At 38.7% G+C, this 12,841-nt stretch overlaps 1 protein-coding gene across 1 annotated transcript in view; it reads right to left on the reverse strand.

Annotated features, from left to right (window-relative positions):
• Positions 1 to 12,000, reverse strand: part of LOC139950248 (neprilysin-1-like) — a 31,374-nt gene extending 19,374 nt beyond the window's left edge. Inside the window, exon 1 of the mRNA XM_071948863.1 lies at positions 11,343 to 12,000. Within this exon, the coding sequence (XP_071804964.1) occupies positions 11,343 to 11,577 (235 nt within the window). The 5' untranslated portion in view covers positions 11,578 to 12,000. The remainder of the gene's footprint in view (positions 1 to 11,342) is intronic.
• Positions 12,001 to 12,841: the final 841 nt, after the last annotated feature.

Consider the following 12,841-nt stretch of genomic DNA (forward strand, 5'->3'; position numbering starts at 1 on the left):
AGTGTGTCAGTTATTCTGGTTCTGTCTTATCGACTATCCGGAACCGTCTGGTTCTCCTCGGACCACTCGTTCTTCTTTTCTCGTTCTGTTTGCTCTTTTTGACCTAGCCCATGGCGGCCTTTTAAATTCGTTTAAACTACAGCACAGAGAGATAGAGAGGGGGAAAGGATATCTTTTGACCTAATTTCGAGAACTGCAATGTGGCAGTCTTTTTTGGGTACTGTGGAACTTTCTCAACATTGTGTTGAATCTTTTTCTTCTTCTCAAACTAAAATATTTAAGGTTGATGGTTTGATGTAGTATCACACAACCAGTGTGCCAAATATTCTGGTCCTCTTCTATTCGAGAATCGGGAAACGCCTGATTCTTTTCGAACCAGCCCTTTTCCTTGATTGTTTTATTCATACTTTTATTTATTTGTTGTATCAAATACAGTGGCCCCTTGTGATTTATTACTTTACAATGTCCAACATTTTCTTAAATCTCTTTTCTAAAACTTAAACGATCTAAGACTGAATGATGTAACTAAGGTTGAATGAGTATATGATATAGTCTGCTTCCACGTCGTTCTCTTTGAGTAACGACGTTCCCTAACAGTCAATTTAGAAACCATTGAAAGGGCCACCGGCTATGACACTACAATCACACACAAAGGTGCAGGGACTCGTTAGCAATCACCCATACATGACGATCGTCCGGCAGGCTGTAATTTCTGTCCAAACACCCCTACTCCCTTCGAGAGAGAAGAGAAATAAAAAGGAAGAACAAACTAATCAGTAGTTTTGCCTTTCCTCATAGAAGCGTCGTGTTATTGTCAATCTTTAGGCGAGAGGAAATTGTCATAATACTCGTCTATTTCCTATTACTTGCTTGTTGTTGTTAAGACACGATGATGATTGTGTACACGCGGGTTGTGTGTTTATTTTATGCATGATGCCGCGAGTGTTTACGAGGTTTTGTTTTTAGGGGTGAAACGAGAAGCACTTTATATTCGGCGGGGACTGTACTTGGATGGGCAGCTCGATTTATTATTAAAGGGGAGTGAGACGACGCTGTTCTGATTACGATGATTGTAAACAGTGAATATATACCCCGAGAATATGGTGAAATAATTTCACGCAGAAGGTATACGGTGTTGCTTACAAATATTTATAACACACGTTTTCTGGGTGTTCCACAGCCAATCGTAGTTGCCACTTTGGTTTTAGGCGACTTAACCTTCACATAGGAAAACTGCCCCCACTTGTATACATAGTAGGACTAGTTGATTTGAATTTGAAAACAATTTTATCACTAATATTTATTTCTTCTCGACCTCTTTTTCGAATGAGAAAGAGCATTATGATGCGTTTGATTTAATCATTGAGGATGGTTCTGCATTATGCAATACAAAATTATCTATGACTGCACGACCCACAATGGACCCCCAAAATGCTGTCACTGGCTCTGCCAAATGGAAATGATGCCTGCGCTTATATCAATACATTTTAATATTTTAAGCAACCAATTTCAATTGTGTTTTTTTTAACAAATAATTTATTATGCTTCCTATTGACCATACAACATTATGACTTGTTATTATATTCGGAACCATCTTTTGGAAATAAAGAGACACTCCTCACGACGTTACTCCTATTTTACATAACATCGTGTCCTGGACTTGGTTTGACTTGCTAGACGATCATGCAGCCAAGGTAACATTATTAATATCCATATCGATCTATGTTTACACAGCAGAACCTCTTCATTGATATTATTTTATTATGAGTTTACCACTATATGGCTAACAGTGTCCACTTTACCCTTCCCTATCAGCACAGCTGCTCCCCATAGGGCCTTCACCAATGAGCGCCATTCTGATATCTCCTTCATCAGATGAGTAACGTGACTGTGAGACCGTATCATCAACGAAGAAAGATATCTTTGTCTCTTTATACCCGTTTTTCTTTCATCTTCGGGGCTTTTTATAGCGAAATATCATCTCTCTGTAACTGTACAGCTTTGGATTTTTTGCTTCCTAAGAAGACTAATATAGATCTAGATGTATTGATTTCCATTACACATGAGAGCAATAAACCACCATGGTTCTTTTTACCATTCTGTGTTCTAGACTTGGGGCTGTTCCGGGTACAAGTGCAGTAATTTTAAAAGTTTAGCTTAAAGCCGTATTAGCTGTTATTTGGATAAGTAATTGCGCAGGTTTTCCATTTTGAGGCTGATGGTGAAATATTTCTCGGGATGAATGGTATCTAGTCAGTTTGTCAAAATTTAATAATAATAATATTAATAATATAATGGCTTCTTGTATGGCGCTCTTATCCGTCACTCAGTGACGCCAAACATTCAGTATTTTCATATAATTATATTCAAGGTATTCTGGAGCTACGTGTTTGAACTATATGGGACCAATTCCTTTACATAGCACTACGGTTTGCATGCAATGTGATGTGGCGCAATATGCAGCTAAGCAAGTCTTGAACAACGGGGAGAACCCCTTCTCTTTTCGATAAGTGCACTGGGTTATTTTATGTGCAGTACACAATATACGGGCACCAGCGGCTTTACGTCCCATCCGAAGGATGGGTGTCTTGGTTGGTTGTCTTGCTCAAAGGACACAGGTATCACGACCGGAGTTTGCACTCTGCTTATCAGAAACACCAGAGCTTAAGTCCGGTGCTCTTAACGGCTCGGCCAAAACGCACTGGTTAAAGAAGAAAGTTTCACTTTAAAAATTAACACGAAGTGATATAAAGTCAAATATCTCAATATTCCCTGAGGCATCACCTACTTATCAAGATCGTTATGAGTGCTCGAATATTATTTGATATAAACCATAGCCGGGGCACCATATCTGGGACAAAACTGCACATGAATGCAATTAATTGAACTCGTGGTGACGTCATTGTGCCCACAGCAATGGCTCATGATAATTTCAATAAATTTAGACAAATCTTGTTGCACCTTTTACAGTTAAGTTTGGGTGCATTCTTTGAGGAAACAAATTTGACCGTCCAATTACATTTTCTCATCACATCAGGGCACAATTTCATGCTTTTTAGATCGGCAAAAATAAGCAGGACCAGTCACATATTGTATTATATGACATGGTAATTTGGCTAATAATTTATTTCTGATAAGCATAATGTTTTTGTGTTAAGCTGCTTGGTGGTCACTTGGCAAAATAAATTTAATAAGGATAATCTAAGTCGGTTTTCTGTTGGAATTGAGCTTATCAACATGCATCTGACATGACTACTTTATGCATATTTTATTCCGTCTTTAAACGAACTGTAGCGTGCTACTTGATAACCAGTCCCAAGAAAGTGTACACGACTCCTTGAGTATCAAAATGCATCCAGCAAACCCAGTAGCTCGACTATATTAAGCGATTTGCTCTGGGGGTTAGAGAAATCAATGAAAGCTATGTCCAACCGTGACTGCATTTGGCACATTTTTTGACGCCGTCAAATTGTCGAGTCACCCCCGAGGTTACAGTTAACCCTTGCAAGTAGACTTTTTTGTTTTATCCCGGGCCCTTTTTCTTTGGAAAACGCAGACAGACAACAGCCGCTTTTTCCCCGCGTAAAATGTGAACCTTATCGACTTCTACGGCACCGTGTTGAATGGGGGAAAGTGAGATTGGCTTCGGTTGACGTAATCATTGATTTCAAATTCTTAGCACGACTCTTGGTCGAGTTGGTCGAGGACGTATAGGGTGCTTGACTGAGTTTCTCTATTATCCCCTTGCGGTACCGACCTCTTTGCAATTAGTATGTTAGCAGGGGGGTGGGGAGACTTGCTTTCCCAATCCTCACCTCACCCAATCTCTACCTTAATCATTTTTTGGATTTTGTTTCGTTGGGAGGTTAAAGGCAGTGGACACTATTAATCAAAATAATTATTAGCATACAAACTTACTTGGTAACGAGTAATGGGGAGAGGTTGATATAGTATAAAACATTGTGAGAAACGGCTCCCTCTGAAGTAACGTAGTTTTCGAGAAAGAAGTAATTTTCCACAAAAATTTGATTTCGAGACCTCAGAATTAGATTTTGAGGTCTCGAAATCAAGCATCTGAAAGCACAAAACTTCGTTTGACAAGGGTGTTTTTTCTTTCATTATTATCTCGCAACTTCGACGACCGATTGAGCTCAAATTTTCACAGGTTTGTTATTTTATGCATATGTTGATATACAACCAAGTGAGAAGACTGGTCTTTAACAATTACCAACAGAGTGAAGTGTCTTAAAACTGTTGGTATTTATACATTTTTAGTTTCTTATAATTGTTTTAAGACCGTTATTCGATTTCCTTGGTAGCAAGACCAATACATTGATAATGGTTTGAGTACCGGATAGTTTGCCTTCCTTTGTATAGTTTCTATGTTCAAATACGCTACGGGAAAGTTTTTTAATGAATCGCACGGATACGAGTGTATACAAAGTACAAGGAGAGCGGTATCTCATACCATCCACAACAGCTACGGGTCGCGTCACCCCTAGCAGGTGTGCAAGATTGGTCGCCCGGAGTGCCGGCAGAAGAACCTGAAACCACGGGTTCCTTTCCTTTTTTTTTATTAGCACCTTGGTAATTTCCTCTCCATACATCGAGGATGGGGCCTCGATCATGTTTTAATCACGCACACGGTATACTGCTTCTCTCGCGAGACCAGCTTAAGTTTCTATTCGGATGTTTTTCCTGTTGTATTATGTGTATTTTATTTTGAGCTGGGTAAATGTATACATGCTCAGGGCGATATGTTACCAGTCCGGGGCTTTCAGAATGCAACAATGATATGAGTTCATCAAGAATTTATGAAGATTAACACATGACACTATAACTACATGCTTTCTCAAGAAGACGATCAGAGCATACTGATCGAAACGTCGAGTTCAAACCAACGGTTTCAGAACCGCCACAAAAGGAAAAGTATACAACCATCAAGTTACATGTGCACAAAATGTTTGTTGGACTTGTATCTCGTTCCGTTCTACGAAAAATCAAACAAGTCTGATGGAATGCCGCACTGTCATGGTTTCAATTCCAGCCCTAATCCTAAGCAATTGACTCCCAAGCCCTTCAGAAAGTCCTATGATCCTCAAAGTTGGCGGGAAATTTTAACATTTCTATCAGCAGCCATACAAGTTAAGACCGCCGGAGCAGATAACGAGGGTTTAAGGCCACTTACAATTTGTCGACCATTCCAAGAAACCGGATAAATTAAAAAATATGGCTCTTTTTGTGCGCCATAAATTCACGACTTTTTTAGGGCTTTGCATCTCTGTCTGTTAATTCATATCACCCAAAACACATTTTAAGATCGAGGTACAAATTAATGAATGCTTACCGTGATGGTCAGTGCATGCTTACAAACCACTTGTGTATACAGAGAATAAGACCAAACTATGGCACACTGAATTAATACAAGATGTGAATTATGCAAATATGCCTTCTGACTTTGTGGTATTTTATTATTAAAATGATATGCGAAATATAACAGTTCTTGAAGTATTTTTCTCTTAAATACGTTTTGGTGCACATGTTTGAATGGGCAGTAATTGTTTAAAAGGCTGATGTACTTGAATTTAAGACTATTCATTTTTGTAATTCCTGATTCCATGGCAACCGAGTGTTTCTGCGATTCAAAAACACTCTACCAAATCTTTCTTTGAAAGGCGAGTAGCTGTATCGGACTCGGGCTTTCATATTCCGTACTTACAGATTCATAATTCAACAATGCACGATTCAGCTCAATGCGTTGTATCGTATGCTAAAAGGAGTAAGCAAACGTGGCTGATAGTACGGCCGTGTCTAAATTGCCGGCTAAAGCTACGGCTATGGCTAGATTTCCGCGTTGAGGTATAAGACATCCTTGGCAACACCCTTAGCAACAGCCGTAGCCGTAGCTGTAGCCGCCAATTCGGACACGGCCTTAAACTTGTAAATCCGGGTCAACTTACATATAAGAATTGATCCGGACATATAATCCCGGTCATATCTCGTTGGGCCCCCTACCCCCTTTCAATGTTGGTCCCTTCTTCTGTGTTTACAGTCAACGTTGAGCAGGTGGACGGGGCCTAGGACAAAACAATGTGGACCCAAAGTTTGAATCCGAGAAGCGTTACTGCGTAACGCCTTTCAGATTGTCTACCCCCCTCCCGATTGTGTATTCCTATTAGGCATTATTCTTCCAAAAACCAAAGGTATGCTTTGCCTTTCGAGCTGTAATTGTGCTTCTCTCCAGCGTGAAGACTAAGACGAGACCATTAAAAAAAATACGGGTAGCTCTTTCCACCTCTTTAATGTAACTTTAATGTAAGAATGTGTGAACATGTATAAGTCCCCAATGCACAAACACATTTCAACTTTAAGTAGGCTTTTGATACGCGGTCCTTTAAACCGACAAATTGGAGACATCATCTTGTCCCCTGGGGTCACAATTAAGTTTCAAAAGTGTACAAATATTAAATGCTAAAGTCTTCAAACCAAGTTCACTAGAGGTCGATGACATCCAGACCCGGGGTGAATAGAATTTAAATATTAAATGCCAGGAAAGGGTTCTCGAATCCTTCGAGTGTACCATACTTGCCTGATGAAAGTCAAAACAAGAAAATGTGTTGTCGTACACACTGACTAGCTTGGGCATAATTTATGTTACATGCATTTTGCATCATTTATGCAATCATATGTTTATCTGTGTTGGCTGTATATTGTTATGATGTGATTTCGTTTTAATATCATTTCAGTGAAAATAACTGCTCCCATATTATACGTGATATTTAATATTCATTTCTATATAACGTTTTGACATGGTTACATACATGTATTCATTGATAAACAAAAATTAGTTTTCTTATAATGTTATTATTCTGTTTCTTATTTGTTTTTCATTTGCCATTACTAATGTCATGTTCAGCACGCTAGAGCATGTCGACATGACAGCGCTAAGTAATAATTCGATGAACCTTCTCTTAATTAAACTGATTTTAATTTTAGGTGAACACTAACTTGTGTGAATTGCAGGTTTTATAACAATATCAACGTGTAGTTCTGATGGCATTTTCAGACGTCCGTTCTTAAAAACCATTATAATTAACTGAGTTTGTTTCATTTCAACTTTTATTTGCACCAACTGAATCACTTTAAAGAAAAAAACACCACTTTGAAGTATTTAAGGCAGGGTGTACTTTTGGCGGTTACTCCAAGTTTTAATGATCATACAAAAATAAACCTGGATAAGAGCTCCGAAAAGCTGTTTATATTATAAACATTGTTAGAAACGACCCTTTTGATGTAAGTGAAGTTTTAAAGAAAGGTTTTTTCACCCCAAAATTGAATCTGAAAAATGGCTTAAGGCATGAAGCTTTTCCCATACGTCTGAAAGTGCGCAATTCTATGCAACACAGGTGTTTTTCTGTCATTAGTTTCTTGCCACTTCGATAACCAATTGAGTCAGATTCTCACAGGTTTGTTATTTTATACACATGTTAGGATACGCCAGGTGGGGGGATACTGGTCTTTGGCATTAAAGTATACCAGCCTTTAAAGGGAAGGTACACGGCCAGTCTTCTCACTTGTATCACAACATAAGCATAAAATATCAAACCTGTGAAAATTTGAGCTAAATTGGTCATCGAAGTTGCGAGAAAATGATGAGAGAAAAAACACCCTTGTTGGACGAATTTGTGTGCTTTCAGATAGGAATAAAAGACTTCTAGCTAGAAGTCTTTTATTATTTTAGTGAGAAATTACCTCTTTCTCAAAATATATGCTACTTCAAAGGGAGCTTTTAATCACAATGTCTTATACTTCCAACAGCTCTCCAATGCTAGTTACCAAGTCAGTTTGTAAGTTAATATTTGTTTTGAGTTACTACCGATCGTGTACTTTCCCTTTAAATGTCTAAACTACTGGTACGGGATAGCAATGACCACTTATAGTTATCACTAAAAAGTGTATTTTATTCAAATAAATTGGAATGGTTTAAAACGGTGCTTTCATTCCAGTGTCTTGTATAGCGTGAAATGGGGGGGGGGGGGGGCAGTGAGACTACTTTAAATCTTAGCAATAATACTCTCCCATTTGAATACGAATTTTGATATTCAATCATTAACAAGTCAAATGTTCTGTGGTTTTTGAAACTTTGTAATCAGTCCCCGAAAATGTCGACAAATAATGTAATTTCTTTCAATCAAATAGAAGGAACCTCATCAGGCTGAACAAATACACAGACACGTGACATTCACTTCTTTTCCTCTCCCTAAAACAAAAGTAAATGTTGAGTCTAATCATCTTTAAATGTATAAGAGAGGTGTTTCTTCATGAAAACACTCTGCCAGCCAGTCATGCGTGTCGTGGGCGACTTTGCCCCGTAAACTCCACGGGGCTATCGATCCCTAGCTGCGGCGAGCCAACGATGACTTTACACCCACGCATTTTGAGCCCCGGATGGCAATGATGCCAACGAAAAGCTTAGTATTTTCCCCTTTCTCTAGCTTTCTAGCTTCTCTTTCCATCTATTGGAATATGGAGATACTACACGGGGAACCCTCGATCACAGCGTGCATATATCAACTCGAGAATACCAATTTGGGACTTCCTATAAAAGAAAAATGAGCGTCCTGGGAGAGCAGTGCGTCATAGCAATACCACGTGAATTCCTGCGACTTTTTTCATTTGTTTGAATCAACTGACATATGGTGTAAATCATACGCCAAATAACACTATGTATTGACTAGATCAGCGTTAAGTTCAGTTGAGTTAGCTTCAGATTTCATATTTTTTTCTTAAAGGTTGTCTTACAATTCAATCACCTAAACCACATTGACATTTTAAGAAAATCTAAGTCACATGGCTAAACGGACGAAGTCTGACACAATTCTGGGAAAAATTATGGAACTAATGTGGATTCAACAATTTTTTCAATTTGTTTGTCATTTCAAATCAGTGACGTTTGAAAGTGAAGCTGACTACAATTTGGATGTAGCCAGGACCACTTTTCAAAACACGAAAACACAACTAAGCAGAATAAGGTTTACCAGCCAAAGTACCTCGTCAAATTAATTTAAAATATGTGACTGGTATCCTGCTTAATTTTGCTTAGCAGATGGTTGCTTAGCATAATAATTTTCGCAGTGTATGGCAACTAAACGACACATGACTAGACATGTGGGCCAGACCTTTTCCCACTTTTCAGACTCAGATTGGTGACATTGAATCTAATGGAGGAAATGCATTATAACAAAATGCATGTATGAAGTCAGTACAATACGCAACCACCCTTATTATGGTGTACTGATGATGTACAATGCGTCTCGCCACCTGACCACTTAAGGCACAAATGGAGTCAACTGGAAAAATAATCAAGTTTCAAGATTGTTAATATATATAATATCGTTGATTAAACGTCATTAATGTAGAAGATACACCTGGGTGCCGTTTATCAAGCTGAGACTTTATACTACATTCATTGTCAACCCTTAAAAGAGTTGGAAATATGCCACATGAGTGTTCTGTGGAAAAGCAAATTGCTTGTTATTTTTTGTGAATTGCATACCTTAACTTTAGTGTTTATTTTTGTTCATTGCAGATATTGAATTATGATTTCAATCGATAAAGCCATATCTAATGGGACCCAATGTTCACACCAGTTGTATTTGATTGCAAGAACACGATCAAGGAACCATCGAATCGGTAAGTGAATGAATCAATCTACAATCATTTCAGAAATTAGAAAAAACAATTTAGGTTAAAATGACTAATGGCCGCGAAATGAGTGAGAAATCTTTAAGGCTCTACGCGTGGAGTCGAGATTCAATTATGTCACAATCTTATAAAAAAAAAATTAACTTAATATTAGTTTAGTTCGAAAAGTGTTTCAATTTATTTGGTTGAAGATTCGTTCAAGGCAAGTGGAAATATAAGAGCAAATATTGACGCGGTGGCAATGTATTAATGTCCGTGCAAGGTTGGTGGCCGTTCGAAATAAATTATACAAGAAGTATAATAAAAATAATTCCCCTTTCGTTTTTCATTTTGACTTGAAAAGCTGGTAAAGACAAATCTCATTAGCATAACACCAACAGCATAACATGAGCATTAGCGTATAATAACAAGCTTGATATCAACATTTGACAAAAACTCAACAACGGATCTTGTGCATGACCTTGAAACAACCGGGATAGCGTGACCTTCTCGTTTGGCAAGGTGTATTGTAATCGCGTCCTCGGTCGTGCTGCGTATGTAATATTTAAAATATTGGACAATGAACATTCACATATTAATGTGCAGCAAATGTCCATTTTTGGTTTGATATTGGGCATTGGACATTCACATATGTTTCTACACCGAATGTCTACTTTTTTATGTCGATAATGTACATTCACGTACGGTTGGTACAGTGAATGTCTACTTTTCATGGTCATTGTTGCTATACAAATCTCTGTGAATGTCAAATGTCCAATATGTTATTTATTCATTTTACGTTTGTTTTTTTGACAATATACTACGAACAGAGGCCGTTCACGAAAGTGTGTCCGGTGGATTCAGTAACAGTGGACCAAATGGAGATCCCGATTTATACCGCGTGAGAAATTTATACCGCGGAAATATTACCGAAAAATTTATACCGATTTATACCGCGGAAATCTTGACATTTTATACCCCAATAAAATTTAAAAGTACGAACATTCGATGATGCGCTTTTCATGATGAGACCATCAAGTCTAATTTTTATTGACTTGTTTTTATTTAATACTTCTGTGCCGACTCTAAAGAATTAACGTTTTTGACAAAAAGTTTAAAAAGAATGTGTCATGAAACGCGATCAGTTATTATAGTCGTCATTGAGAGAAACGGCTCCCTCTGAAGTAAAATAGACTTAAGAATAGTAAAAGACTTAAGACCTGAAACCTTTTTATCAGGCATCTGAAAGCACACCAACTTGCGCAGCAAGGGTGTTGTTTCTCTCATTATTCTCTTGCAACTGCGTTGACAACAATTTTCACAATTTTTTTAATTTATGCATATGTTGCATAACATCAAGCGAGAATACTGGTCTTTGACAACTACCAAAGGTGTCAGTGTCTTTAAGGAGGGAGCTTTGGCACGAGAAGAACATGAAAGAAATGAGAATGCAATCTCCCTCTTTAGTATGTGAGCCAAGCTGCCCCTTGGTTTGACCTTAATGAACACGCGCAATCTTCTGATCTTTACTACTTTGTTTTCAAATCGCCTCCGGCCATCATGTAGGCGTATAAATGCGTGGGCCGGACTTCGCAACATCGTCCTTAAGATGAAAGAGAAGAAGAAGAAGAAGAGAAAAAAAATCACTTTCGTCTTACCCACTGTGACGATCAGACAGATGAGCAGCACCACGCAAATGATGAGGAGTACGAGAAGGAAGAAGAGCAAGAACTTCTCAAGGCTGGATCTCTGCCGGAACCAGCTTCGACGACCCCCGGATCTAGGTGGTTTCTTACCCCTCCCTTCCTCGAAGTCTTTGCCCTTCACCATGACCTCCTGGGACTCCTCCATGGAGAGATACTCAAGATTCTTCCCGTTCTTTTCCGTGTTCATCGTTCCTCATCAACGTTGTTTTCTTCTTTCTTAAAAAAAATCACTTTCTTCCTTCTCCACAAGAAATCAACACGTGCATGGGATCTTAGCTCCACACATACAAATGACGACGAGTGTATCTTCAGTCCAACACGCGCATCTCACAAGAACTCAAGATACCCGTGTCCGTTAGCAAAGAGAGCTACACTGATGGCGAACTCAAACTAACCACCGTACGGTCTATTGACAACTGGAGAGGGGGGCTGAAATTCCAGTCCCTCCAAGCCGACCGGACGTGTTTTTACACTCCAGTCCCGTTTGTTTTTATTTCAGATTTGTTCCTCTTAATATCTCTTTCGTCCCCTGTGCTGAGAGTAGTTCAGACGGCGGCTTGCAAGTCTGCATGCCACTATCAGGGGGTGATTACGGTGAGCTTGGAGTCCTGCTGCGACGGATGTCCATATAAAACTGCACACACGAGAAGAAAAAAAACAACATATATATATATTTATACGTGCTTACTGGAGCTCTCTTCAGAAGAGCGGAATGACTGGAGTACGCATGTGCACTAAATTGGCGGGATTTTATCAACGATTTCACCAAGATGCATATTTAGAATCGGTATTTCATTTTGTTTTCATGCATGCTTTGCCGATAAAGCAGATAATGTTATTGTTGAGCTGATTTTACTACAACATTCCAGAAGGGAATTTAAACCAACCACTGGACTGAACGTTGGAGGATTACTGATGACGTCACAATCTTTTGACAAAGGTTTTACCAGTGTATATTTCTCCGGTGGCATTTTTGGTTTGTTTTCCCAACACTTTAAGCTGTGATCAAGCCGAGGCTGGAAGGCTAGTAGTGAAGCGTATCTCAAAACTTTCCCTGCAAAACACCAGTGGACATTCCTTTGTTGAATGTTCTCTTTAAAAAAAATGGGTAAAAACACTATGTGGACGTGAGTAAGTCCACATAGTGTTTCAAAACCCTGCCTTGTATGGACCTCTTTTGTTATCAGATCCACACGTCGTATGTTGTGCTCACCCAAACTCTGTAACATTGGTATCACACCTACACATGATATCTTCAATGTTGGTAGTTTCAAAGTGTAAGAGTAACAACACGTAATACACCATCACAACACTTGGTGACATACTGCTGCACATGACACCTGTGACGTCAACATTACCCCGTCTTTTGGTTACAGTCAGTGCAAATTGAACTAAACAAAGAAATATCTCCCATTAAAGGCACTGGACACTATTGGTAATTACTCAAATAA

The sequence above is a fragment of the Asterias amurensis genome, chromosome 18 (assembly GCF_032118995.1).
Source record: "Asterias amurensis chromosome 18, ASM3211899v1".
Taxonomy (NCBI): domain Eukaryota; kingdom Metazoa; phylum Echinodermata; class Asteroidea; order Forcipulatida; family Asteriidae; genus Asterias; species Asterias amurensis.